The sequence below is a fragment of the Penicillium expansum genome (assembly GCF_000769745.1).
Source record: "Penicillium expansum strain MD-8 chromosome Unknown contig254, whole genome shotgun sequence".
Classification (NCBI taxonomy): Eukaryota; Fungi; Ascomycota; class Eurotiomycetes; order Eurotiales; family Aspergillaceae; genus Penicillium; species Penicillium expansum.
Window position 1 is genome coordinate 16,206 of NW_015971250.1, and position 27,347 is coordinate 43,552.

The 27,347-nt window shown below is 48.8% G+C and overlaps 11 protein-coding genes across 11 annotated transcripts; 6 read left to right on the top strand and 5 right to left on the bottom strand.

Moving 5' to 3' along the window:
* Positions 1-575: 575 nt before the first annotated feature.
* PEX2_072610 (glycosyltransferase family 32 protein) lies at positions 576-1,732 on the top strand (the record flags this gene model as incomplete). The annotated part of the gene is made up of 2 exons (XM_016744531.1): positions 576-1,629; positions 1,704-1,732. 2 exons carry the CDS (start codon positions 576-578, stop codon positions 1,730-1,732), a joined length of 1,083 nt encoding a protein of 360 aa, XP_016600502.1.
* A 634-nt stretch (positions 1,733-2,366) lies between these two features.
* PEX2_072620 (putative integral membrane protein (Pth11)) lies at positions 2,367-3,710 on the bottom strand (the record flags this gene model as incomplete). The annotated part of the gene is made up of 5 exons (XM_016744532.1): positions 2,367-2,687; positions 2,763-3,059; positions 3,122-3,307; positions 3,369-3,436; positions 3,497-3,710. 5 exons carry the CDS (start codon positions 3,708-3,710, stop codon positions 2,367-2,369), a joined length of 1,086 nt encoding a protein of 361 aa, XP_016600503.1.
* Positions 3,711-4,614: 904 nt separating this feature from the next.
* On the top strand, positions 4,615-6,418 carry PEX2_072630 (FAD-binding oxidoreductase; the record flags this gene model as incomplete). The annotated part of the gene is made up of 3 exons (XM_016744533.1): positions 4,615-4,862; positions 4,925-6,191; positions 6,248-6,418. 3 exons carry the CDS (start codon positions 4,615-4,617, stop codon positions 6,416-6,418), a joined length of 1,686 nt encoding a protein of 561 aa, XP_016600504.1.
* A 1,170-nt stretch (positions 6,419-7,588) lies between these two features.
* PEX2_072640 (AGC-kinase, C-terminal) lies at positions 7,589-10,403 on the bottom strand (the record flags this gene model as incomplete). The annotated part of the gene is made up of 11 exons (XM_016744534.1): positions 7,589-8,311; positions 8,381-8,505; positions 8,572-8,661; positions 8,737-8,885; positions 9,578-9,663; positions 9,725-9,809; positions 9,865-9,971; positions 10,046-10,128; positions 10,207-10,219; positions 10,280-10,297; positions 10,356-10,403. The coding sequence occupies 11 exons, from the start codon at positions 10,401-10,403 to the stop codon at positions 7,589-7,591; spliced, it is 1,527 nt and encodes a 508-aa protein (XP_016600505.1).
* Positions 10,404-11,230: 827 nt separating this feature from the next.
* On the top strand, positions 11,231-15,067 carry rom2 (putative Rho guanyl nucleotide exchange factor (Rom2); the record flags this gene model as incomplete). The annotated part of the gene is made up of 4 exons (XM_016744535.1): positions 11,231-13,922; positions 13,976-14,406; positions 14,463-14,894; positions 14,978-15,067. 4 exons carry the CDS (start codon positions 11,231-11,233, stop codon positions 15,065-15,067), a joined length of 3,645 nt encoding a protein of 1,214 aa, XP_016600506.1.
* A 1,659-nt stretch (positions 15,068-16,726) lies between these two features.
* On the bottom strand, positions 16,727-18,203 carry aspA (uncharacterized protein; the record flags this gene model as incomplete). The annotated part of the gene is made up of 6 exons (XM_016744536.1): positions 16,727-16,970; positions 17,031-17,637; positions 17,711-17,773; positions 17,842-17,958; positions 18,018-18,093; positions 18,183-18,203. 6 exons carry the CDS (start codon positions 18,201-18,203, stop codon positions 16,727-16,729), a joined length of 1,128 nt encoding a protein of 375 aa, XP_016600507.1.
* Positions 18,204-19,208: 1,005 nt separating this feature from the next.
* Positions 19,209-20,271, top strand: PEX2_072670 (phosphatidylinositol-3,5-bisphosphate binding protein HSV2; the record flags this gene model as incomplete). Its single annotated transcript, XM_016744537.1, has 3 exons — positions 19,209-19,277; positions 19,334-19,690; positions 19,744-20,271. The coding sequence occupies 3 exons, from the start codon at positions 19,209-19,211 to the stop codon at positions 20,269-20,271; spliced, it is 954 nt and encodes a 317-aa protein (XP_016600508.1).
* A 246-nt stretch (positions 20,272-20,517) lies between these two features.
* Positions 20,518-21,419, bottom strand: PEX2_072680 (IST3 family RNA-binding protein; the record flags this gene model as incomplete). The annotated part of the gene is made up of 2 exons (XM_016744538.1): positions 20,518-21,292; positions 21,364-21,419. The coding sequence occupies 2 exons, from the start codon at positions 21,417-21,419 to the stop codon at positions 20,518-20,520; spliced, it is 831 nt and encodes a 276-aa protein (XP_016600509.1).
* Positions 21,420-21,803: 384 nt separating this feature from the next.
* PEX2_072690 (dynein family protein) lies at positions 21,804-23,714 on the top strand (the record flags this gene model as incomplete). The annotated part of the gene is made up of 6 exons (XM_016744539.1): positions 21,804-21,954; positions 22,053-22,223; positions 22,283-22,665; positions 22,731-22,824; positions 22,883-23,493; positions 23,562-23,714. 6 exons carry the CDS (start codon positions 21,804-21,806, stop codon positions 23,712-23,714), a joined length of 1,563 nt encoding a protein of 520 aa, XP_016600510.1.
* Positions 23,715-24,166: 452 nt separating this feature from the next.
* PEX2_072700 (spermidine synthase) lies at positions 24,167-25,923 on the bottom strand (the record flags this gene model as incomplete). Its single annotated transcript, XM_016744540.1, has 3 exons — positions 24,167-24,568; positions 24,629-24,935; positions 24,986-25,923. 3 exons carry the CDS (start codon positions 25,921-25,923, stop codon positions 24,167-24,169), a joined length of 1,647 nt encoding a protein of 548 aa, XP_016600511.1.
* A 306-nt stretch (positions 25,924-26,229) lies between these two features.
* PEX2_072710 (uncharacterized protein) lies at positions 26,230-26,968 on the top strand (the record flags this gene model as incomplete). Its single annotated transcript, XM_016744541.1, has 2 exons — positions 26,230-26,368; positions 26,514-26,968. The coding sequence occupies 2 exons, from the start codon at positions 26,230-26,232 to the stop codon at positions 26,966-26,968; spliced, it is 594 nt and encodes a 197-aa protein (XP_016600512.1).
* Between the last annotated feature and the right edge of the window lie 379 nt (positions 26,969-27,347).

Consider the following 27,347-nt stretch of genomic DNA (forward strand, 5'->3'; position numbering starts at 1 on the left):
AAACATTGAAGACAGAACAAAGAATAGATGAAGAACGAACAATATTAAAAATGGTCATAGTTTTAAGTTACAATTTCACCCAAGACCACGTGAGTGGCCCCACTCAGGCTACAAGCTGCTTCCGGCATACGCAATCCTCTTGAACCGTGGACGCCGAACAAAATTAGCCAGCAAGGCGATAAATTACCCGCTTAGACAGCGTGGCCTGCTCTCTGCTCTCGGATTCAATCTTTCCTTGCTGTTCTGTGGTACTAGGTGACTGGCAATTCTTACTGGAGGTTATTTTTACGCCTCCTATCTCGATTCTGGGTTGACTGTATCTCCGACCATCGAGGTCACATCCAAGACTTCCGCATATCGATATGTCACCCTCTCGATTTCTTTAGCCTAGGATTTGGAATCGCTCGACTGTCACACCCGCCGAACGAATCGCATACCAAAACTGTTCAAACTCCCCGAGCTTGCGGATCACGGAATACAAGAGCACGGAGACCTTGATTACTATCTTTCAACCAATCTACAGCCGTCGCAAAACCAGCGAATCATTTTCCGAATACACAACCCCATTGCCTGTCATGATTACCCCGCGCAAGGTGCTTCTCGCGCTGCTCTGCGTGGTCACTTTTGTTCTCATCCTCCGCTCGTTCCGAGATCCTGAAGTTCCCGGGGCACCTGGGTACAGACCGGTGAAGAAGATATCACAAGAAGAGGATGAAGCGAAAGCAAATTCAGCACGGAAAACACCACCGCAAGGTCGAGCCCAATTACCCCTCGGCGCATCACAGACAGCACCGCTCCGCGAACGTCTCCGGTATCAATTCCCCTATGAAATCGAAAACAAATTCCCCGCATATATCTGGCAAACATGGAAATACAACCCGGGATCGTTCTGGTTTGACGAAGACCTTCGTGGGCCCGAGGCCAGCTGGACAGAGATGCACCCCGGGTTCACGCATGAAGTCATCCCCGACGAGACACAGCAACACCTGATCAAGTATCTATATGGGTCAATTCCGGAAGTATTTGAGGCATATGATTCGCTGCCGCTTGGCGTCATGAAGGCGGACTTCTTCCGGTACTTGGTTCTTCTGGCGCGCGGGGGAGTGTACAGCGATATCGACACTTCGGCACTCAAACCCGCGCACACGTGGCTCCCCGAGGAACTTGATCGATCAACTATCGGATTCATTGTCGGCATCGAGGCTGATCCTGACCGCGATGACTGGCATGACTGGTATTCGCGCCGTCTTCAGTTCTGCCAGTGGACCTTCGTGTCGAAACCCGGGCACCCGATTCTTCGTGACATGGTGGCTTATATCACCGAACATGCTCTGCGAATGAAAAGGGTAGGCATCCTGAAGGTTGGTAAGATGGATAAGACTATTATGGAGTTCACAGGGCCTGGAGCCTGGACGGATTCCATCTTCCGCTACTTCAATAACCCGGCATACTTCAATATCCAGCCTGGTGATAAGAACATTACGTACGAAGACTTCAGCCACCAGACCACACATCGCAAAGTTGGAGATGTGGTTGTTCTGCCCATCACCAGCTTCAGTCCCGGTGTGGGGCAAATGGGTGCGGGGGATACGGATGATCCCATGGCTTTTGTGAAGCACAATTTCGGAGGTACGTCTTTATTTTTGACAAGTTCATTTGGTCTCATGTGGACATAGTATACGGTACTAACATTTCGACCCCAGGCACATGGAAGACAGACCCATCGCTGTGAGAAATGCCCAAAGCTTATCTTATTCTATTCCAACACTGTACACTGTATAGTATCGGAGACCTATTACAGGCCTTTGCTTGCAGTTCATCTCAATCTTTGCCCCGATTTCATCCCCACGCCTCCCATCTAGATCTCCCGATTGTCTCTACTCCTGTCACAAACTCTCAAATCTCCGGCATCGAACTATCATCATCGGTGCCTTGAATATGACTGAACCCAGGCGCAAGCTTTAAACCCGTTCCATGTTTCATGATACCTGTTCATATGATTCCCCCACTTTGTTTTTATTGTTCTATACATTGTTCGTTTACATTTTTTTTTGCTGGGTAAATGTGTTGCTACTAGCTATACTAGCTGCTTATAGACTTCAATCTCATTGCTGTGATAACCAAAAGGAAGGCAACTTGGCGAAAATTTCCCATTGCCTATGAAGGGATATCTTATCTATCATTTTCTTGCCCGGACATCTATGATACGAACCTATAGGATATAGTACATATGACTATTTTACACTGTGCATGTCTAATCGGAACGCCCCAGAGGAAACATGTATTGGTATCAGATATATGTACTCCTATTTCTCCTTAAAAGGCCCCAATCTCCAAAGTCCCATAGCGCCAAAACCAACACCAAATCAACGAGCAACGCCAGAATTAACTGTGAACTCCGAAGTCACATACACTTTCAAGTTATCCGCATCCGATAATATATGCTCCTCGCTATTCCCATCATTCGTTTGCGACCCGGATCGAATATCAGTAACCTGGTGCCCCTCGGATTCATATATAGGCTCGAAATCATTCTTGCTGCGCCCAAGCCCTGTGCCCATCCCCGTGCCTTGGCGAACAGAGTCAAGCGCATAAGTACGCGAAGTCTCACGGTTTCGGTATGAGGTGACAGTGGAAGCGAAGGATTTGAACAGAGGCCCGTACGTGGGAATGCAGGCGATGACAACCTATCCATTTTTGTTTCGTTAGTTTTCCTTAGACTTGAAGAGTGAACATGAAAGAAATAGCAAAATCCAACTTACACCCAGGCTGATCTCCACACACGACCAGATCACAATTTTCTTGCTGTCGGTGTAGGTTTTCAAGTCCCAGACGGTGAGGATGCGGATGATCTGGATCACGGTCACGAAGAAACCCAGGGCAAACAGGCAGACCAGGAGGGCTTTTTGTTTGAGGCGGAGCTGGAGTTTCCAAAGGACTGGTAGAGGTAGTGCTATGATTACCAAGTCTAACACAATGCTTGTGCCTCCAAGGGCAAAGTAGAACGGTATGGCATTGATACAATTCCCCTTAATTGAAGTATCCCATTGTTTTGCGACCTGTTTGATGTCAGATACCCCAGTTTCCGCGATCAATGCGCGCTAGAGAAGGAGGAGCTGACCGGTATGCAGGAGACTGATATGATAATGGCAAAGATCAATTGGTTAACAACACACACGATGATGGCGGCAATGATGATTTTGCGATATTGCTTGATGATCCCCGCAATGCGCAGGTAGGAGGCTAACAAGGCGACTTTGAAGCCGAGGACGGCGAGACAGTAGACCGGGCCGCCGGTGTATTGGATCTATAGTCCAAAAATTAGTGTCAGGCTCGAGTTCGCACAATGTTGGTCTTGCGATACGCACCCTGCTAAAAGGAATAACATTCTCCTTTGGAAAATAGGCTGCACTGAGTCCTTGGCCCCATCGTGTCTCTAAAATAACCATTCCGTTAGTTCTGCAGTCAACCTTCGCTGATCAATGAATCGACTCACGAGCTACAGCAATTCCCGCATATGCCAACGTCAACAGTGAGCTCACCAGTGCCGCATAGTCGTCAATCCATGGAAAACGCTTGTTGCTTATTCGCACATAAAACCGCAGGCATACGGAAAAGAAAGCTACAATTGAGCACACTAAACAGATCGCGATCACTCGAGAGATCTCGCTGTTTGGATCGGTCTCGTGGAGGTTATATACCCAGCCCATGACTTTATCATTATCACAGGTCAGAAAAGTTGGCAACCTCCGAAAGGGGATGTGGTATTCTTATTCATAATGATTACAAAATACGGAGTACTACGGGGTCCACGGGCACCCTGTGCAGGACCAAATTTATGATTCGGGTGGGGCGGCTGGGGGGGGGGGCCTTATACCGGTGTAATTAAGTTGCAGCGCTAGACTGACGAAAAAAGACAGGGATAATAAGTACGAATTAGAATTTGTCAGGGCTTTTTGGTGGCTTGTCTTACTTTGTAGGGAGTATATATGAGGAAAGCCACTGGAAGATGGTTTTTTTCGTATGAATTTTACGGGATTGTGGGATCTAGATTAAGAAAGATGAACAATATCTCAATATCTTAGAACATCGAATGCAAAAAAAAGGTAGATCTATGAGTAGCCCCAAAAAGAGGTGATCGACCTAAATATACCTGAATAGGTATAGAACAGCCTTTGAACCTTGGAATCACGTCAAGCCATCTGCTTCAACCATGGAACCTCTACGGATACCATGGAATACCGGCGGACCTCGGGAAGCGACTCACCTTAAACCGCGCAAACCTTCCGAGATTGGAATGTCTCACGTTAGACTTTACGGAAAAATTAAAGCCTCCAGAATATCCCAAGGTGGAGAAATGGCACCATGTGTGTGGCTGGTCCGGGCCAATAAGTCCCGGAGCACTTTACGTTCTAAGAGATTATTCTCCAGAGCTAACAGGGCCGGAGGTTGCATTAGCTGCAAGATATATTGCCGTATATTGCCGGCGTCAATAGTGTGGATTCTTCCACGTTCTAAAAGCGAATAACCCCCCCTGTCTTCTTGTCTTTTTCGTGCATGGTCTGAATATTTAAGAGAAGCTGTTACACTTGCATGAAGCCAAGCCAAGCCATCATGTTTTTTCGCGTATCCTTCGTTGCTTCGTTGTTGGCTGCTCTGCCTCAGGTTTCAGCCTCCGCAGCATGCCGCAGCTTCCCTGGTGACACTACTTGGCCCACGGAGGATGTGTGGTCGCAGTTCAACGGCACCATCGATGGCCGACTAGTGAAGACCGTGCCTCTTGGCGCACCTTGCCATGCCCCGAACTACAATTCTGAGACCTGTGCCGTCCTGAAGGATGGATGGCTACTTCCCGAGGAGCAGTATGTGGATTAACATGTAGAAACAACGACTTGTATTAGGTACTGACAATATCTCTTGACAGCTATGATTCGTCTTCCTCGGTTATGGCTCCATTCTTTGCCGAGGGTGTTTGCGATCCATTCCACCCCGTCTCAAAGCCCTGCACACTGGGAAACTATGTTCGCTACAGCGTGAATGTCACCACCCCGGCTCAGATTTCTACAGCTGTCAAATTTGCAACCAATTACAACATCCGTCTTGTCATCCGTAACACCGGCCACGACTACAATGGCCGATCCACTGGTGCTGGAGCCCTTGCAATCTGGACTCACCACCTGAAGGGACTGTCAATCGACTCCTACAGTGATTCGCACTACTCCGGAAAGGCCATTACCATGGGCGCTGGAATTCAGGGTTACGAAGCCTACGAGCTTGCCGAGAAGACCGGCTACCAGGTCGTTGGCGGTGAATGTCCCACCGTCGGTCTTGCCGGTGGCTACACCCAAGGTGGTGGTCACTCTGCACTCGGCTCCCGCTACGGCCTGGCCGCCGATCAGGTCCTGAAATGGGAGGTCATTGATGGCCAAGGTAACTTCATCACTGCTACCCGTGACAATGAGTACTCCGATATCTTCTGGGCTCTTAGCGGCGGTGGTGCTGGCACTTACGGTGTCGTCTGGTCCCTGACCTCGAAGGCTCACCCCGGAACTCCCGTCTCTGGCCTGAACCTGACCTACACCAATGACGGTATCTCTCAAGATACCTTCTACAGCACCGTCCAGACCTTCCACGCCGCGCTGCCCGCTATCGTCGACGCAGGTGCTATGAGCGTCTGGTACTTTACCAACACCAGCTTCTCTATTGCTCCAATCACCGGTCCTAACATCCCTGTTGCTGACTTGGTGACGCTCCTCAAGCCCTTCACTGACAGCCTTGACAATCTCGGCATCAAGTACACCACGGTTGCCAAGCAATACGAGAGCTACTACAGCCAGTTCCAGGATATGCAAGGTGTCATCGAGGTTGGCACTGCCCAGTATGGAGGCTGGTTGGTCCCGAGATCGGTCGTTCAGAACAACAACTCCGCCCTGCTGACTGCCTACCGTGAGATCACCGAGGCGGGCGGCACCTTCATCGGTGTCGGCTTGAACGTCTCTCAGAAGGTGTCTGGAGATGTCTACAACGCGGTCCTCCCTGCTTGGCGCGAGGCCCTGATTGATACTACTTTGACCACCCCCTGGGAGTGGGATAACGATGCTCTCATGTTGGAGCGTCAGCGCCAAATGACTGAGGATTTCATTCCTAAGCTCACTGCGCTTTCTCCCAACTCTGGTGCTTATATGAATGAGGTATGTAAACTGATGTCTAGCTCTATTTTCCTTTCGTATGCTTATCATTTTGGCAGGGTGACTTCCAACAGCCCAACTTCAAGCAGGTGTTCTATGGTACCAACTATGATACCCTGCGCAAGATCAAGGCCAAGTATGATCCGAATGATATCTTCTACGCCAGAACTGCTGTCGGGTCTGACGAGTGGACCGTGAGTGAGGATGGCCGCTTGTGCAAAGCGACCTAGGAAAGACCAGGATCGAATATAGTACTATATATTATACGAAAGATCTAAGTCCTACATATGTATCATTAATGGGCTAGATAGATTGTGATGTGTTGTGAAATTGGATTGAAGTATGCTTGAATGCCCAGCGATCAGTTTGCCATCGAAAGCTTCTATATGTTTCTACCGAACTCGGGTTTTTCCCTAAATAAGAAAATCAACAATCTCAAGCACAACCTAAATTGTGATTTTTATCTTCTATCAATAAATTTTGCGATTATCATATGACTAGGTACGTCCATCCTGGGCGGGCCTACCTAGGGTTTTCTCTCTTCCTAAACGCTCTCATCTTCTAATCAAATCCTCAGGTCTCAAGGGTGATTATCAATGTGAAAACGATGGCATCATTGTAATAAACCTCATGTATAAAATAGCAAGTGACATAATCTATTGAATGTGTCTGTGATGTGACACGAATTTTGCGCTAGCAATGAGACCACATGTTCAAAATAAAAACACCTACATATAGGTGGAGTGGACAATATCGAAATCCCGAATATATGCAATAAGCAACCATCTATGTAACACGTGAACCGCCACCCATGAATATTAAGTTATATTGATGACTTTACGACGAAAAGAGAGTCAAAAGAAAATGGTATTGAAACGCTCCCCGTTCACAAGATCGCGCTCAGAAACCTTATTAGGTTGCTGTGGGCTCTTAGGCAAGAGTATGAACTCCAGAGGATCAATCTCCATAGTCATGATCAAAACAAAGATTCTGCAAAGGGAAGTGTATGTCAAAAAAAAAGAGAGAGAGAGAAAGACAATACTGCCCGGGATGGTCTTCATACTGTTGTCCACGAGTGTGGGTGTGCGGGAAGGTCAAATAGTGGCGGTGAGACCGGCTGAATAGCATGGCGAGGGGTGTGATATCCCCTGAGATCGGATTTGCCACAGACATGCATGCCAAGGGCTGTCATGGGACTGCATCTGAAAGCAAAAAGGTAAGATTGGTGCGAATGATCGCGAATGACCGCGGGCGCGACCTCTGGGTGGAGGAGCATTCGCTCACCGGGGACGCGTCTGTGGGGGTCCCGTGGGGTTAGAGAGAGATGGCAGTCTTCTGATAATGTCGGAAGAACGAAGGTTCGGTGAGAGCTTGATGGGCTGTAATGGCAAAGAAATCTTTCAGAAGTCACTGAACAACGGCTCGTATTTCTTCTTCAGATCTTCCGTGTAAATGTTCGAGTTTCTGAGGTCGGGGGGATCCGGGTATTCTTCAAAGTTACCCGTGTCCGCGGGGTGGGATAGGCGGGGAATTATAGGTCCCTTTACGCGGCGATAAAACAAATCATCCCAAATGACATTTTGAAAGAAGGGATGGGACTTGACTCGAGTCGAGCCACCAGAGATGTGGCCCAGTCGCTCTGATGGATTTGTTTTACAGAGTAGAGAGACGATGTTCTGTGCTGCGGCCGGCATATTCGGTGGGAAACGTATACGGCCTTCGATGATCTGCTCGTAGATGCGCATAGGGTTCTGGTCCCAGAAGGGAGGCTGTCCGATCAAGAATTCGTAGATCAAGATTCCAAGAGCCCACCAGTCCACTGCAAGTCCATGGCCGCTGTTTTGAATGACCTCTGGAGCTAGGTATTCAGGTGTGCCACATAATGTGTATGTCTCGCGATTATCGACTTGCTTTGCAAACCCGAAGTCAACAAGTTTGAGGTGACCCTCGGCATCCAACATGATATTCTCCGGTTTGAGATCTCGGTAAGCAACTCCATGGACGTCGTGCAGAAACTCAATTGTCATTGTTATTTCGGCGGCATAGAATGTCGAGACTTCTTCGCTAAAGCGTCGTTGTCGTCGGAGATACGTGAATATTTCACCTCCAGGACAATAGTCCAGCTAACACTTTGTCAGCATGTTGTGATCATCCAAAACATAATCCGAGTTCCGCAAAAAAGGTTGCCATACCAGCATGTACAGGCACTTCTCATCCGAGAACGACGCGATCAAGGTGGTGATGAAAGGGTGGTCAATGACCGCTGCGAGGGCCTTGCGCTCGTTGCGCACATGTTCCACTTGCTTGAGTTTAATCACTTTCCAGTCGCAATCAGCACGAGTTATTCCTCGCCACGCGCAACGTTAGACAAAGTGGCGCTTACCGTCCGCCTTTCGCAGAATTTTCAACGCATAAACTTTGTCCTTGTCCTTTTGGTCCTTTAACCTTGCGAGCCACACTCGAGCGAAAGTGCCTATACGATGAAAAAAAATATAAACAGTCAGACGCGACTCATGTAAGAGAAATATAGGTTAGGCCACGCGCTGACCGGTTCCAAGAGTCTTGACGAGCATAAAATCGCTCACATGCAGACTCCTCGACGAGATGCACAGTTGCTTCTCATCCTGGCGCTCGGTGATGAGAAAAGGGTTCGAGGATCGCGGAGAAGGGCGGAGGGACTCGACGAGTTGCTTTTCCCTGTGATGCAGGTTGGCATTTAGCTTAGGAAAGACCATAGTTCCTGGCGCCTCATTTGGCGAATGTTGTACTGCTCCGGTTGCCATTAGAATGGTCAAAGATCATGTCGCGGTAAGAGAAAAAAAAGTGTATGGAGACCCCGTTAGCGCGCCACCAATCGGAAACACAGCTTGACTCCGGGTTTCAGATCATAAAGAACATTGAGGGTTCGAGGAATTTGAAAGAGCCTGGGGTTTCAGAAAAATCGCGGGGCAAAGAGTTGTAAGAATGGAAGTTCTGGCTCTGACGTATTTGCTATGGGGGGCGGGGCTGAACGGGAAGAAACTACGGTGATAAACCGGACTGAGTAAGCTCTTAGCTTTGATTTGACCCGAATGATATAAAAGATTTGTATAAGATCCTTTTATTGTACACCAGAAATAAGAATGTATTCGATTCAGAAGCCAGTCAGTCCATATCTCGATCCAGTCCCATGGCCATTATCTGTCCTGGTTAAGTTTTTGGTACACATCTATTAAATAGTGTCTCTTCAAGCTCAGGATGGCCGATAGCGGAACGAGAAAAAAAGTGTGGTGGAATAAGTTGTCGTATGAAATCACTCGGTGCTCAAGACTTCGAGTTTAGAATCAAACCAACAATCAAGCTGACCATGTTAGTAAGAGTAATCTGAAGGATCTAACTCAGAAACATACCCATAAAGCCCAAGAACTTCGCCAAAAATCAGGATGAGAATCATTCCCACGTAGACCCGAGACTGTTGCATGTATGCTCGAACTCCCTAGAGTAGATGTTAGGGCTTCAATAGTCCTCTCACGTTGCTGCGCATATAGGTTCCTTACTGCATCGCCCACGACTCCAATCGTATAACCAGCAGCCACACCCGTAAGACCAACTGACATTCCAGCTGCAAGATGCATGAAGCCTCTATGCAATATTAGCTTGTGTCAAGCTCCATATCCGCCCATCTCTCAAAACGTACGTGTACAAGCTCATATTGGTTGTTGGGCCCACTGCTTGCGCAATGAGCACGGCGATAACGAGACCGTAAACTGCAATAATACCGGACATAACAACGGGAATGAGTGACTGCAGCAATAAACTCAGTTAGCTACCGTCCTGTCCATCGCGGAACCAGTCATCCCGAATAAATGGCGTCTTACCTTCATGATGAGATCAGCCCTGTAGGTTCCCACACCTGCAATTCCAATGCCGGACTTTGCTGTGCCATAAGCTGCTCCTGCCGCTGTGAGATTGTAAGCTGTTTGTCCGAATACCTAGAACCTAGAAATCTAGCTCCATCCACGCGAGGTATTTCACGTACACCCGAAGATCATCTGCAGGGAACTGTTAGCGTACTATCGAATCAGATAAAGGTTATAATGAGTTCAACTCACTGCAGCGGCAATGCCAGCCTAGTATAGGAAGCTTGTTAGTCTACCAACGCCAATGTTCTTGGGACCTCGAACTCACGAAGGAGAAGAACGGAGCGAACTTGGGCGCAAGCTCGCTGTCTGCCATCGTGACGTTGGAGCAAGACTAATCTTGCAAATCACACAGGAGAAATAAAAGAAGAAAATGAGACCTGTTTGATACAAGATCAAGGGCAGGGAGAAGTTCGGGCTGTTGATAGCTGGAGGTTTCGGGGCTTTGGTGTTCCACATGGCCACTTCGCCCGCCGTAGTCCACGCCATTGTCTGGTCCTGGGCGGTGACGATACCGTACCTGTTGTATTTCAGATATCGATTCTGAACGCCCTATTGCTCGCATATTAGGAGTCTTTGTATTGAAATTACCATACCGGCATCGCCGTCACCTTCACCATCCTCGTTCTCCTGGGTCCCTCTCCCCCCCCCCCCCCCCCCCCNCCCCAGTTTATTGCTGCATTTTCAACATCCAACTATCACCCCCACCTTCAACAACTCTCCTACCTTTATCACTCACCTCAAATCTGGGAGGATGCTGAGGGCATGAAATCGAAAGGAGCCTTGAATTTGTTGCGCTCACGGCTCCTGGCGCTATTCCATTAATACCGTTTTGATATTGCCTCTTAAATTCCCCATCCAATCTGAGGGGAGTTATGGAATATTGAGTCCCATCAGTGCTTTGAGACAATCTATCATTTCTTTCGAGGTCATTGCCTACGGAATTTTTTTTCTTTCGTTCCACCTCTATCGTTTCTCCCGTTGTCTACGATCTTGAACAGACCTCTTGCGACGCCCTGAACGCTCTCCACGATCAACCCCGATACCTCTTTCGCCTTCTTCGCCTCCTGCTCCTGGAATAGATAACTTGCGTATCTTCTTAAACCACCGCTACTCGTCCTCTCTCGCTGATAATCTGTGAAAATGGCGGATTTGGGGGGCCAGCGTAGCCGGAATTACCGGCCTCACGGACCCGCCTCGTCCACGCAGCGGGATGCAGCATATTCTGACATTTTTGGAGGCGCACCACCCGCAGGACGCTCCCATACCATGAATTCGCAGACTCCGCAATTCTCCCAGGCTCGCGCTCATACCATGTCGTCGCATGTCGCACAACCCCAATTTCAGAGACCGCCGCCGCCGCCAACACGGCATATGCCAAATGGACACGGACCGCCATCGGCACCACCAAATGGATATCCTCCACCACCACCATCTGGGCAATACCAGGCCTACAATCCAGGGGCCTCGGCAACAATGTCTACATATCAGCCTCCTCGACCCAACCCAAATACCCAACAACGCTTTGCTGCCTATCCTCGACCTCAACGTCTCGAGTCAAGACCAAGCCCTGCTCCGCAGTACCCAGATCCTAGGGACTTCAATCGCCCTATGCCTCCTCCTGCGCTGAATTCTGATTCAACTCGGTCAAGATCAATGGCAAAACTAAGCGGGCCGCCTTATCAGATTCCACCAAGCAACTTCAATCACACCTCTGCCACTGCCTCTCGCCGTGAACAGTATCATGCTGGGGCCCAGGTCACACAGCTCGGTCGCCCCGTCCCAGAAAAGCATACGAACGAACGAGCTATGTCTATGACTTCGTGGTCATCAGATCGGGATCCACATATCATGAGCAGCGGAAGGTCAATCCCACACCGCAGACCTCCGTCAAGTCACGATCAGCAGATTCCAATAAGACAAGACTCAATAATGCAGGCCAGCCCCGATGAGTATGTTGCATCTCGTCAGCCAAGTGATGCATCGCAGAGATCTCGGACCATGTCTATGGCATCCACTGTTGCGCCCGATCGAACGATGAGCGTTCAAAGCCAAGCCACACAGGTCTCCTCCGGCCAAGTTACCCTTGTTTCTAGAGATTCGCAACGGAAAGTTCCGGTGGTATATCCTGCATTGCTTTCTCTTGTCGCTGAGATTTTCAGGGAGAAGATCTCACTCGGCGAACGACAGAAGAACGGTCTGTCGTATCAGAATGCGTTCTCGGGTACTGATTCGGTGGACTTGATTGGCTCCATTATCAGAACCAACGACCGCAACCTCGCTCTTTTGCTCGGCCGTGCGCTGGATGCTCAAAAGTTCTTCCACGATGTCACATACGACCACCGTCTTCGAGATGCCCCCGGAGAGGTCTATCAGTTTAAGGAAACAATGGGAGAAGACAAGTCGATAACCGAGGTTAATGGAGTCTTTACTCTACTGACTGAATGTTATTCTCCCACTTGCAACCGGGACACACTCTGCTATTCTATTGCTTGTCCGCGACGGCTCGAGCAGCAAGCCAGGTTGAATCTGAAACCTCAGCCGGTACTGGGAACATCGGAATCCAAAACTGCTCTGCCACCTGACGATGATGACGACAATGATAACCAAAAGCTATGGATTAGCACGGTTCCCAAGGAGGTCTCGGACTCCGTTGATGATCACGAGAAGAAACGACAGGAGGTTATCTTCGAGCTCATGTACACGGAGCGTGATTTTGTCAAGGATCTTGAATATTTGCGGGATTTCTGGATGCGACCATTGCGCGCTGCTGGAACCACCACTCACTCCCCAATTCCGGAACACCGGCGTGAGAAGTTCATCCGAACTGTGTTCGGCAATTGTTTGGAAGTTCTCAAGGTCAACAGCGCTCTGTGTGAAGCCCTGAATGCCCGACAAAAGGAGAGTCAAGTCGTTCAAACAATTGGCGACATCTTCTGTCAACATGTTCCTAATTTCGATCCTTTCATCAAATATGGTGCCAACCAGCTCTACGGAAAGTACGAGTTTGAGAAGGAAAAAGCATCAAACCCAGCCTTTGCCAAATTTGTTGAAGACACGGAACGTCTCAAGGAATCTCGGAAGCTGGAACTGAACGGTTACTTGACGAAGCCTACAACTCGTCTTGCAAGATACCCGCTTTTGCTTGAAGGTGTTTACAAAAACAGTGCAGATGGCAACCCTGACAAGGAAGATATTCCGAAGGCCATCAAGCTGATCAAGGACTTCCTTTCGCGCGTTAATGCCGAAAGTGGAAAAGCGGAAAACCATTTCAACTTGGTCCAACTGAACGCTGCGCTGAAGTTCAACTCTGCGGACTATGTTGATTTGAAGCTTACAGAAGAAAACCGGCAAATGCTCATGAAGATGTCATTCAAGAAAACTACGGCCGACAGCTCCGATGTTACTGCGTATCTCTTTGACCATGCGGTCCTTCTTGTTCGCGTCAAAGTGGTGAATAAACGTGAGGAATCTCGAGTTTACAGGAAACCAATTCCTTTGGAACTGTTGGTAATCGCTCAGATGGAAGAGGTTATCCCACGACTAGGTATTACCAAAAGACCTTCGTCCAGTCTCCTGTCCAACAAGACTGTCATCAATAATCCTCCTCCTGCCAAGGATGGTGGACTGCCTATCACGTTCCGACATCTCGGCAAAGGTGGTTACGAACAAACTCTCTATGCCACAAACGCCGCCACCCGGCGAAAGTTTATCGAAGCAGTCGAGCAACAACAACACAAACTATGGGAACGAAACAGCAATTTCTACAACAAAACGATCCTGAGCGAGGGCTTCTTCGCAGCGGTCAACCGGATTAACTGCCTTGTTCCGATTGGTAAGTGAAAATTCCCTTATTCAGCTCAAGTCTCACTCGCTAACTGCTACCAGATGGAGGCCGGAAGTTGGTTTACGGGACTGATAATGGTATATTTGTCTCTGAACGCTGGCCCAAAGACAAAACAGCAAAACCAAGAAAGGTTCTAGAGGCTACCCAAGTCACGCAAATCGACACTCTAGAAGAGTACCAGCTGCTGTTGGTTCTGGCAAACAAAACGCTTTCCTCTTATCCAATGGATGCTCTCGATTACGTCGAGGGTCAGAACAGCATGGCAAAGCGGCCCAAGAAAATTCAGGGCCATGCCAACTTTTTCAAGGCTGGTATTGGTCTCGGTCGTCATCTTGTTTGTTCAGTCAAAACATCAGCTCTATCAAGTACGATTAAGGTCTACGAGCCGATGGACAATCTGGCAAAGGGAAAGAAGAAGTCTGCTGTCAGCAAAATGTTCCAGGGCGGCCAGGATACTCTTAAGCCATTCAAGGTTTGTATTTTCTTTTATATCTTTGTGGTTCGCTTCACACTAACACTTTCACTCAGGAATACTATATCCCTGCCGAGTCTTCTTCCATCCATTTCCTGCGTTCTACTCTGTGTGTTGGTTGTGCGCGTGGCTTTGAAGTGGTCAGTCTAGAAACAACGGAAACGCAGTCTCTCCTTGACCAGGCCGACACGTCCCTTGATTTCGTGGCACGGAAGGAGAATGTCAAGCCGATCCATATTGAACGTATGAATGGCGAGTTCCTCCTCAACTATAGTGATTTCTCATTCTTCGTCAACCGCAACGGGTGGCGAGCCCGTCCGGACTGGAGGATCGCCTGGGAGGGCAACCCGAACTCATTCGCGCTGTCCTACCCTTACATCCTGGCGTTCGAACCCAATTTCGTTGAAATTCGGCACGTTGAAACAAGTGAATTGACGCACCTTATGACCGGCAAGAATATTCGCATGTTACACAGTTCCACTCGTGAGGTATGTTACTTCTATTTTTTACATTCCCGGGTGTTTTCTCTGCGGTCTTTTATCACTGATCAAGCGCTGACTGTTTTTGGTAGATTATCTACGCCTATGAAGATGACCGAGGCTATGACACTGTTGCCAGTTTAGATTTCTGGACCAACAAGCCTCAGCCAGCCGCCGCTTAATGTCTGACGGGTGCATGCCACAATAAACCCCTGCTTGACATCGCCGCTTTGACGCTGTCGCACGCATCTTTCTTCTCACAGAGCATTGAGGTCTCTTCCTAAAGTTCTCAATAACACCCTCCCTTCACTGCATATGCCATCTCAGCACACTGGCGAAGTTGTGACTGTACGTACTGTGATTTCTGTACAACAGTTCAGCGGATCATCCACATCTACTTCGCAACTACCAATTCCTCCTTTTCCTCGACACCAATTACACCAGATCGGGGTTTTTTCCCATCTTTTCTACGCAATGTACAATGGAGCGCAAATACCACTTCTTGCGTGTCTGCTTTCTTGCTTTTCACTGCGTTTCTTTTTTACCTTCTTGCTGATTGCATATGCTCTTTTTTCTCTTCTTCTTAAAATTTTTTACCTTTTCTTCTTTAGCTCTTTCTATCTCCCGATGGCTCTGTCTCCTTCCGCATGGTCATATTCTCGAGACGTCTTCGTTCTACCTGTATTGTTTTGAGTTCGAGGCATCTTTGTCTGTTATACTTAGGAATTTCATTGATGTGAATGGCACCATTGCATTTCAGATGAGGAGAATTGCAGTAGACTTAAGTGATTAAATACAATCATAATATTCGATCTTCTTTCATATTGTTTTTCCATTTTTCTCACGCTAGCATAATGAAAATAACATGCATCAAGCAACGAGATATATATCTCCGTGTTGGTGGCCCAGAGCTTGATGACTGGTCGATGTGCAGTTATGAATACATACATAACTATATATAACCAGGTCATTTTTATCTACCAGTAGACATAGAATTGTGAAATTAGGTAGAACTTAATCGCTTTGCTGGTGAAGCCATAAACTTGCCCATCTTCCTTCACCAGACAGATAGGTTGAGCAAGCCCCGGAGGATATGTTCAATCTGTATAGATATAATTGGACGGCTTGGCTATGGTCACACAAACCAAAGCATACTACTATAGATAGTACACTGTAACCGACTACAACGGCAGAACCAAAAGAGACAGAAGCAAGCGAGCTAGTCAGGTACTTTTTCTTCCTCAATTACTATCGGGGGGTAGGAAGACAGGCGAGGAGAAAGGATAGATAATGAGCAAGACAGGAGCCACGAACGCAAAAAAAAACAAGAGAAGAGGGAATATTGCTGCGCTGCGGACTTTGGACAAGAACAGGAGAGGAAGCAGAGAAGAGGAAGAAATAGAAATGATACAGCAACAGGTCACGGGGGCAGCTGGAATGTGATCAAAAGAAGAAAAAAAGACAGGATGACCTGGACACGACGGAAAACATGTGCTGGAAGCAAGGCAATCACCAGGTTGAACGCGGGGGAAATATATCGAGGATGGATTCCAGAAACTGGTAAAAACAATACCCAACTCGACATGGTTCAGTTTCCCATTAGAAATGAGAAGCATTGCACCCACAATTCGTGACCGGAGTGCCGTAATCTATGAGGTGGCCCATCCCCGCAGAGGTAAGAAGAAAAGAAGAAAAAAGCTATTAACGTGAATAAACAGTCAATATTATCCCATAAACAAAAGCCAACTTGTTGGTGCCATAAAAAGTCCATGTTGGCACAAACGGTATCACATTGCGAAACGGCGCCCCGCTGAATGAGCTGCATCGTCGACAGGGTATATCTAGGCCTCCCCGTTGGCTGCTTCGCCGCCATTGCCCTGGCTTTGCTGCTCGCGCTGCATGCGAGCCTCGATCTCTCGGAGCTGGCTCTCGCGAGCCAAGAGCTCCTGTCGCTTCTCGGCAATCTCACGCTGTACCTTGATTTCAATCTCACGGAGCTTCTCCTCCTCGCGGCGGAGCTGCTCCTCCTTGAGGCGGTGAGACTGGGAAGCAAGATCCTCGGGGTTCATAGCAGAATCATAGCCACTACTCGTCCGTGTGTTAGTAGATTGATTGTAGTGATTTCTAGTATTGGGAGAAACGTACCCAGATCCAACATCGACACTCTTGCTGAGCTTCTCAGTACGGTAGTTCTCATAGAGGAAATCGTGAGTGATCTCCTTCAGATCAGCCAAGTGGCTGTGGAGCAGAGCGCTACGGATAGCCAGGAAGTCTGAGTGACGAGGGTTCTCAACCTCGACGACACCCCATGGGTACTGGCGCGCGCGCACTTTCCGGTTGTCAATCTCAACAAAGTCTTCGGAACCGACAATAGCGAAGGGCATCAGTCCACGGAGCTCGGCGTTCTCCTCAACAGTGTCCTCATCATCCTCCTCAATGTCGTAGGGGAAGTTGTAGACGGGAATGCGGTAGTGTTCAATGTCCTCCATGATCAGCTTCTTGGACTCGGCCAATTCGGCGGGGGTGAGTGAGTCGGCCTTTCCAATGACGGGGATGACGTTAACACGGGGAGAGAGGCGCTTCATCAATTCGATATCGAGTTCACGGAGACCGTGACCGGTGGGTGTGATGAAGTAGAGCAGAACATGCACTCGGTTATCCCTGAAACGGGGGTTACGCTTGATTCGCGACTCCTCTGCAAGAATATCATCGTATTGGCGCTCAAGGTAACCGACAATCTCGCCGAAGCTATCTAAAAAGTCAGTCTATGAACATGTGTCGAGAATCTGTGTGTACGTGCCTGGCCTCGTTGTCAATCTGGTCACCAAATCCGGGGGTATCAACGATAGTGAGGGAGATGCGGGTTCCTTCCTCGTCCAACTCAAGCTCTGTCGCCCGGGTGTCAGTATTGATACCTTGATTTAAGCGCCGTGCGCGGGGGACGGTTTCAACTGACCGACAGTCACGGGCTTGATACGGACACCCTCCTCAAGGTGGGCATTGGCAGCATCATCGGCATCCTTGCCCTCTAGAACCTGCTTGCCGCAGAGAGTGTTGACAAAAGTTGTGCGGCCTGTCGCAGAAAGGAGATCCGGTTAGTCCCTGGAAGCCGAGTAATTCGTTTCAACATACCTGTTCCACTGGCGCCGCACACCATCAAACAGAATTGGATACCCTTCTTAACATTCTTCTTGCGACGAATCTTGAGCTACCCGGAACGAGTACGGGCATGCAATTAGCTTAGGAAACTTTTTGAGAAGGCGGGAAGCTCCCAATAAAAGGGGAGAATGTACATACCGCGTTGAGGGCTGACGACATTGTGAGCTAAAGGAAGATTAAAGTGGTGTAATCCGGAGAAAGAAGCCCAAAGCAAGGAATTAATAACGAGGAAGAAGGGTGTGAAACTTGGCTCTCCTGAGAGTCTGGAGAGAGTAGGGGGGGGGGAGGAAAGACAGTTCGTGTTTCCCCCTTTCCCAAATAGGTGGCCAATCACGGGACAGCTCCTCTTCTCCAGTCTACTGCTTTTTACTTCTACAAAGCTCTTGATAAGTCACAATTGATTAGTGGATGTAGAGAAAAAAAAACAAGATGCATTAAATTGTCAATTATATACTGAATATCTCTCCCTATTTGCATACACAATATTAATATTACCTTCATCGCCATCAACAAACATCAAGTAGCAACTCAGGGGTTGATCAAAGTGGGTCGCTGTTGGCAACCGTATGATTACCTAACTCGAGACCTGAGGTGTCAATGTGGATCTTGCCCGCATTGCTCTTATCGATTAAGAAGCTCGGGGATGATCCCAGACATCCTATGAAGCCATTTGAACCATTTGAACCATTTGAACCTGGGAGGATCCTTAAGATCAACTATTTATTAAGATTTGGGGACTTTGTTGCACAGAGCTTACCCGCAACTATCTATCTCATCAAGAAATTATTCCCTATGCTACGTTGACATACAGCAATGAACACCCGCCAATCTATCGATGAGTCCACCGGGCCATATTCACTCTCAGCAACATTTAATCATGATAACAGCTGCTTCTCGGTGGGCTTGGACACCGGATTTTGTGGTAAGAGAAGCTTGAGTCAGCTGTCAGGAGAACCTTGGAAGAAGCTAGCTCATATCATGAACTATGGAGCCGAGGCTGATCAACGACTCGAACAGTATATAACGCCAACCCTTGCGAGCTCAAGGTTCTGAGAGGTAAGCAATTGATCTTCAAGAAGTCGTGAATAAACTGAATATGGAAGCGCTTATTCTGACTACCTTCCTTGCATTTAAGATTTCAACGCAGGTATTGGGGTGGCGGAAATGCTTGGCCAGTCGAACTACTTGGCTATTGTCGGGGGTGGAAAAAACCCCAAATTTCCACAGAACAAGGTAAGCAATTATCCCCAGTACAATTTATGAGCATTCAAGCTCACAGACATTCTTAGTTGGTTATATGGGACGATGCTAAACAGAAAGCGGCCATCACACTTGAATTCCGCACCTCCGTCCTCGGTGTCCGTCTTTCCAAATCAAAAATCGTCGCTGTTTTATTAAACAGCGTCCATGTATTTGCATTCTCCAACCCTCCTCAGAAATTATCTGTCTTTGAGACCTCCGACAACCCTTTGGGGCTGGCCTGTCTCGATAACAAGGTGCTGGCCTTCCCAGGTCGGTCTCCGGGTCAGGTCCAAATGATAGAGCTGGAGACCGGCAACATCAGCATCATACCCGCACATAGCACACCATTGCGTGCTATGGCCCTGAGTCCTGATGGGCATTTGCTGGCGACTGCAAGCGAGTCTGTAAGTTCTCTTGGCTGTGATCATCTATGGGTGGTTTATTGACATCTGTACAGGGAACTTTGGTTCGTATATTCGCTACAGGGAATTGCACGAAGCTGGCAGAATTGCGACGCGGTGTTGACCACGCAGTGGTATTCTCAATTTCCTTTTCGCCGTCCAATACTTTGCTGGCAGTAACATCTGACAAATCCACTCTCCACATCTTTGATATCCCCCACCAGCAACCCATCACTCGTCGCAGTCAGTCGCCATCACCAGCATCTGAGGAAGCAGCTCCCAGCCAGAAATGGGGAATCCTTGGCAAAATTCCCCTGCTTCCTCGTGTTTTCTCGGACGTTTATTCATTTGCCAGCGCACATTTTGAGATCGGTGAACAAGCCAACCTGAGCTCTCCGCATGTCCCACCGATCGGATCATCATTTGGTCGACCTCAAAAAGGCCTCATAGGCTGGTGCAATGACCAGACTTTGTTGGTAGTTGGATCTGGGAAAGAAGGGCGCTGGGAGAAATTTGTGCTTCGAGAGGACGAGGACGGAAAGAGATATTGCTTGCGGGATGGCTGGAAAAGATACCTTGGTTGACATCAAGAACAATTCCACTCTGTCACAACAAGGGTGGTAGTATATCGCACACCAAATAACGAACACCTTGTCCGCAGCACCCAGCTTATTACCAGCATCAAGCTTGAATCATTGCATTGCTTTCTGGACTGGGAACACTCTTATTTGGTCAGGATGACCCAAGTTGCAAGGAGAGAATCTCGGAGAGAAAGATTTGTAGCGTCGTAGATAACCTTGGGAGACTTATGATGATATCTCATGTACCTTTCAACGGCGGCGATCATGTCTATCCCGATCACTGCGGTGTCTCCGGGACTCGGGGGAGTGCGATTTCCTCGGTGATCGGTCCCTTCTGGATTTTTCTCCTCTTTCGGATGACCTATAACGAGATCGCCTCTCCCTATCTGGAGAACGATCATCTCGATGTCTTCGCTCGCGAGGAGAACGAGAGCGGTGTCGACGGTGGTGCCGGCTTGATCGTTCTCTGCTGTCGTCGCGTCGCCGAGATGACTTCTTGGTGCTGTTCCACAACTGGATCGCAGTAGCGACCTCTTCTTTCTTCTCCTCAATGAGGAATTCCTTCATTGGGTCTTCCCCGTCGTGGTTGCGAATCAATTCTTCTAGCTCCTTCTCCTCTTTCAGCATCGGTCGCCTCTCTTCTATTTCTCTCCGATCGTCCTCCTTGGCCTTCTTGCTCTCGCTGATAGCCGGATCTCCCATCAACTTGGCGACATTGTCCTGCTCTTCCTCATCATCCTTCCGCTTGTAGCGCGCATGATCCACCCGAAGCAAACGGCCCATGACAGTTGCACCACCGAGGTTATCGACGGCAAGATCTGTACTGCGCTGGTCCTCATATTTCAAAAAGGCAAATCCCTTGCTCTTGCCTGTTTCCTTGTCGCGGACTAGATTGACATGTACCGGTTCTCCATACTGCGAGAAAATTGCGATAACGTCACCTTCGGATAGATCAAATGGAAGCCCTCCGATGTAGATATAGGCTGTGTCGCGGTAATCTGCATGCCATGATGCCTCTGGGGGTCTATAGGTGGAAGGTAAGACTGTCAGTGGGGAAAAAAAGCTTTGCGGGAGCTTTATAAGGGTTCAACTCACATCGCATGCTCAAGCTCGCGCTTATTGAGCGCCTGGACCTGGCGAATAGAATTCATGGGGCAGAAATGTGTGTGAGAGAGAATGGTTCAAGTGGCAGAAGTTGGAGAGAAAGAAATGTGGAGACCTGCGGAACCGTAATAATCACTTGTTTACGGAGACGCACCTTTATAACGCAAACTAGCCCCCTGCTCAACGTGCCAGAAAAAGACCTTCCTCTTTTTTTTGTGACTTGCAATCTGAAATCCTTTCGCAAGTAGGGTTGTTTCACCGGGGCCTACATTTATCCATCTCCCTCGGGATCCCCCTGACCCGCGACGCTGCTTCGCCTTTCTCCCCCTCCGCCTCCACATTTCCACGCGCACAATATTTCCGCTGTGCTACGGTAGAGACAGACATTTGGAAGGGTGAATGCCCTTTGAGGCATGGTGGGACTAGACACGATGTCCTCCAGTCCGAATCCTGGGTCGAAGGCGGCCGGAACGAGCAGTCGGCCAACTAGCAAAGATGGCTCGAAGAAGAACATTTGGTCCTCTCTATTAGATACTGTTGCCAACGGCAAGCGCTTGCCTGAGAAGAACTTGCTAGTGCTAGGTTAGTATCACTCTTCTCTGAGCATTCCAGTCCTGCTCATCCTCATTGCTGGCCCCGTCTTTCAATTCTTGGACATGTTGCTGATAGCTCGATGATAGGTGGCACGCCGGACAGCCAAAGGGAATTTCTAGATACTTTTTCCGCGGACACGTCTGCAGACCTCAGCTTAGCAAACGACAAACGGAAAGTTAAAGGGAAAACACCACCAATCGCCAATCAGTTTGCGCTTGGATACACATATCGAGATGTCCTCGATGCCGATAAAGAAGGTATATGGGAAAACACACCTTTTACTAGCTTTGGCTATGCTAATGCTCTTCTCGCACAGATACTCTGGCCCGTGTCTCTGCCTACCTTCTGTCCGAGCCTTCTCCGTCATTCGCACCACTCCTCAAACCACTTCTGACCCCCAAGTCCGTCCCGGAAACACTGGTTGTCATCCTGATGGACTGGTCAGACCCTTGGACGTGGGTTCGGAGGCTAAGAGAATGGACCCGCCTGCTACGTTCTGTGCTCGTTTCGCTTGATGATGAAACCAAATTCGTTATGGAAGAGACCATGACTGAGTGGCGCGATCGCAAAAGAGGAATTGATCCCAGCTCTGCGGCTGCGGGCGGCATGTCAAACTCAAGCGGCCCGGTCACAATACCTCTAGGACCCGGTGAATGGGATGAGGGCCTCGGAATTCCAATGTGTGTTGTCTGTCAAGGGGTACGTAAACCATTGTCTGGAAATCAATTGCTGGTAAAATGTTGCTGACTTGACTCCTCGATCAGGCGGATAAGATCGAGAAATTGGAGAAAGATCACGGATGGCATGAAGAGCAGTTCGATTTCGTTCTCCAGTTCCTCAGAACAATTCTACTGAAGCGTAAGGACTTTGTTACCCTGAATTCGGCCATTTTAGGCTCTTTTCTGACACCAGACAGACGGCGCATCGCTCATCTATACTACCCCATTCCTTGCAAACTCTCTTCAGGGCCTGATTCATTCTTCTCTGGGCATACACTCTCTTTTGAAAAGAGAATCATTAAAACATAATGTGATCGACCGAGACAAGATCCTGGTGCCAGCCAACTGGGACTCGTGGGGTAAGATTCGAATTATTCGGGAAGGATTTGACATGGAGGGAGTATCGACAGCGTGGTCAATTGAGATCCAAGACCCTCCTGAGTCAATCTATCAATCAACCGACGACAACCAGCAGAGCGAGAATGGCCTAGCAGAAGAAGGCACAAGTGCGGTGACCATGTTCGAACGGACGATCAACGATCCTAAACGAGGCATAGCCAACCTCCACGGCAACACGACCAAGATCGAAATCGAGACCACCGACCTCCAAGACTTCTTTGCAGCCCAAGTGGAGAAACTGGAAGAACTCAAAGCCAAGGATGAGAAGGAGAATTCAAATCAGCCAACCCCCCAACTGGAGATGTCTCCCATGGCCGACGAAGGCAAGGTCAACGATCACATCGGCCCTGTACAGTTCAACATGGGCGGAATCCAAGTGGATGCCGATGATATGTTGAAGAAACTTCGGGTAAGCACCCGACCGGCGCGGCGTCATCGCCCTCCCCAACCCAGGACATAGCTAAACATTACCCCCAGGACCGCGAGGCTAGTCGAACCCTAAAGAAAGAAAGCCCATATGCAGGCACCGGCGGCAATGATGAGAAAGCCCACAATCAAGCCCTAGCGAACTTCTTCGCTGGCCTCGTCAAGAAACCTGCTTCCAGTCCCCGTGGCAGCCCCTCGGCTTGATTCATTCTTTTCTCACTGTATTTTAGTTCTTTGTGCGTACATAATACAGAGGCCGGAACTCTCGCTCCTGGCGATGGGCTGGGTGATTTGATATATGGAGATGAAAGAGCTCTTGGGAGACCTTTGACTGTGGAGGGGAGACAGTCACTCTGTTATTACTCTATCAGTGGAGGGAGGTCCCATGGCTTTTTGGCAGGTGTTAGATAATGATACCAATATGATGTCTGTGATTTGAATTATTCTAAATATCTTCTCGGTAGTACATGCTTCCTGCTGAAGTTATAAATGTAAAGCACAGCATCAAAATGCTTCTTAGTAAACTAAAAGATTTTTTTTTGTAGTCTATTTTACTATTATTTGGTACCATACAGACCTGACATATAAAGACAAGATAAGAGCCAGAGCAAGAGTGATATTCGAAGATCGAATATCACTCAGCTCCCTTTCAACATTCACCAGTTCTCCCACACGGCATCAGGCAGAACCTTGCGCATAATAGACCAGTGCTTGAGCGCACTGCGATCCTGGTACTTGTACAATCTTCCGACCTCCTTCGCCCACAGAAGCGATCTGCCAGCCTTGGGCCAAGAGGCAAAGATGGCAGGGTCCAGTTCGTGCTTGGGAACAAGATAGCTTTCACGAGACTTGCTGCGCAGGAAGTCCGCCGGGACAGGGTCACGGAATTGAATCGGTGCGTCGGAGCTCTTCTTGCAGAACAGAACCATGTTGGTGAAGTCAGTATCTTCGTCCTCTCCGGCGGGTTCTTCGCGGAAGATGCGGCAAGATGGGAAGACGGCCTTGATGGTGCGTACGACGAGACCGGTTGGATAAAGGGTCAAGTCACCGGCGTAGTTCTGGGGTTTATTCGTTAGTTGTGTGGTTAAATGGAGGGCTTGTTGTTTGGTATGACTCACAATGGCAATGGCACCGTCTTCCTTGAGGAGCGAGTAGAGGCCTGACAGGAACTCGTATGTGAAGAGTTCGGCGGGCTCAGCGCCTCCGGTGAATACATCGTGGACAATGTAGTCATACTGGGGTGTATTGGGGGAAGACTCTGCCTTCTTGACGAATTTTACGGCGTCTTCAATGACGGGAATGTGGTTGGGCGGAAGGTTGAAATACTGAGTGGCGAACTTGTGCACAACAGGGTCAATTTCGACAATGGTAGTTTCAATACCATGTTTGATGAGCGCAGAGGGTGTGGTGCCGATTCCAAGACCACTGTTTCTTGTCAGTAAATTGGATGATTGATGCTTTTCCATGATTCTTACATGACCAGCGCCTTGCTGTCGGCGTCAACGCGGGGAATACCATGATCCGGCTCAACTAGACGGACAGCCTCGAGCATGGCGAAGATTGCATAGATAGGATCTTCCACCTCAGGCCGGTAGCCTGGTGCCAGCCTGGTCCACTGTCCACCGAGCAGACTGTGATCGCAACGCATAACGCGGAATCCGTCATTCAGGTTTTCCAAAACAGAGATGTATCCTGTGTAGGCTTCCTGTCGTGCCAAGAGAGCGTACCCTTCGTGCTCAATTGCAGAATTGACACCACTAATTCCAGCGAAATGGACGTTTGAGGTCACCGAGAAAATTATAGAGGGAATGGCCAGGACTAGCCATTTTGACGGGATGAGCGCAGCGTAAGCGGCAGCGAGGAGCATTTGCATGCCGACTCTGGTGAAAAAGACCGAAGTACCAACAATCCATGAAAGAATATATTGGGCAATGTGATCGCCAGCCGAATAGAAAATATATGTACCTATCAAGGGCACATGCTCAGCGATCACGTCGCCCTGCGCCTCGAGTCTCAAAGCAGTCTGTATTTGCTTTCCGGCATAGGCGACAGTCAACAGCACCAAAGGATAGTAACCACAAAGCTCCGTGATCACTGGGCCTGTGGGGTTGCCAATCTTAGAGCTTTGCTGCTTGATGAAGTACTGGAGAGTCGGAACCCAGAATGCCAACACAGGGAGCATGAAACCACCGAGACGACCCAGGCGCTTGAGGATCTTATCTTTCAGTAGCCATCCGACTCCGCCGGAGATGGCCACTCCAAAACTATGGAAGATATGCGCGGGGAATGATCCATATGTTGGAGACAAGACAAGCTTTGAAAGGGGCGAGTAGAAGGCAAGCAGGATCAGCAAAACCACACCGGTAGTGAACCGGCGGGCATCAATGTGCTGCAACATGTCCTGGAAAGACATGATTTCCAGCTGATGCAGTTCTGGATATAAGGGGAATTAACCAAGATAGCGCATCTGCAAGCTTGTTAGCAATCTGAAACTGTGTCCTTGTCTGCTTTCCCCCTCCTTATTGCAATAGACACCCAATGAATAATGAAAAGTTACTATGAATCAGATCCTTGACTTACACGTTCAAAACAGACACATATCAAGATAATCTTCAACGAGAAGAAAAGTTATTGCGGAGATGAAGGCACTTTTGCCGCCGAGCTCCGCGTTCCCAACTTCCTTCTTCTCTCCACCTCCACACTTTGAAACACACCAAAGATGCCACATTTCCCCAAGGATTCTGGATTTACGTCCAAAGATGCGTCCAGCGCACAAACAGCTGTCACAGTCAAAAACCGTCGCAAGCGGTATCTGGACTTGCATCCAGAATACTTCTCGGCGGGGCTTGAGCTAGCCGGTCCGCCTGCTCTCTTCTCTCCCATTGCCAGTTGATTATTTTACACATTATCTGGCCTGATTTATTGCTGGTGCCAGCTGGCTTTGCATACAGAAGCAAAAAAAAAAAAAGAACACAATGCTAATCCTGCTCGAATTCCCCACAGACCCGTTACTATACGATCGCCTCATCCGCCGATTCCAGACAACGCAAGAAAGAGAGGCCGAGGGGCGAGCGAAGGGGTTCTCAGGTGTCCTAGAAACTGACCTCATGCGGTCTGAAGCTAAGATGGATGCGATCTCACACCCGGACCCTAACGCCATGATGAGCTACACTCGCGGTCCAGATGGGGAAATCCTCGCCGAGGACCGTGATGAAATACCCCCGAATAAGGAAGAAGGCGAGCGACTCTGGCGGTGGGAGATGGGATTGCGTTTCATGCAGGGCAATGACTCTGATTTCGATTACAAGACCGTTGATCAAAATGACGATTACGATGATCACACGGATGAGCAAGACCAGTATTTCGAGGATGAGGAGCCTGAATGGGTGGTTGACGGCACACGCGGGGACGATGCTCGCCCAAATCTCCAGGGTGAAACAGGAATTCAGGATTTCTAGATTTAGAAAAACTTGTTGCACATGTTCCTGAGATTTTGGGCTAGCTACAGCGAAGTTCGCTCGCTGGCTATATGTGATGGTATGATATCGCTCGTGGTAGTCTATCTGACATTACTCGGCTATGTCTGAAATATCCCGCCCTCGAGCGGCCAAAAGAGGGGCTTGACACTGCTTTCAAGTCTCCTACCCTCCTACCCCATCCACAGCTTCGTGTTGCCGTTGAGATGTGGCAGTCGGCATGACCCCAAGTGTTTGCAACGGCCGCTGGTTGCTACGAGCTGCTATCCTGAGAGACACCAGGCGCTCAGACTGACACCGTCGTTACAACCCTCTGTTGTTACGACATCCCTGAATTCGTGCCATTCAGCTACGGCTCTTG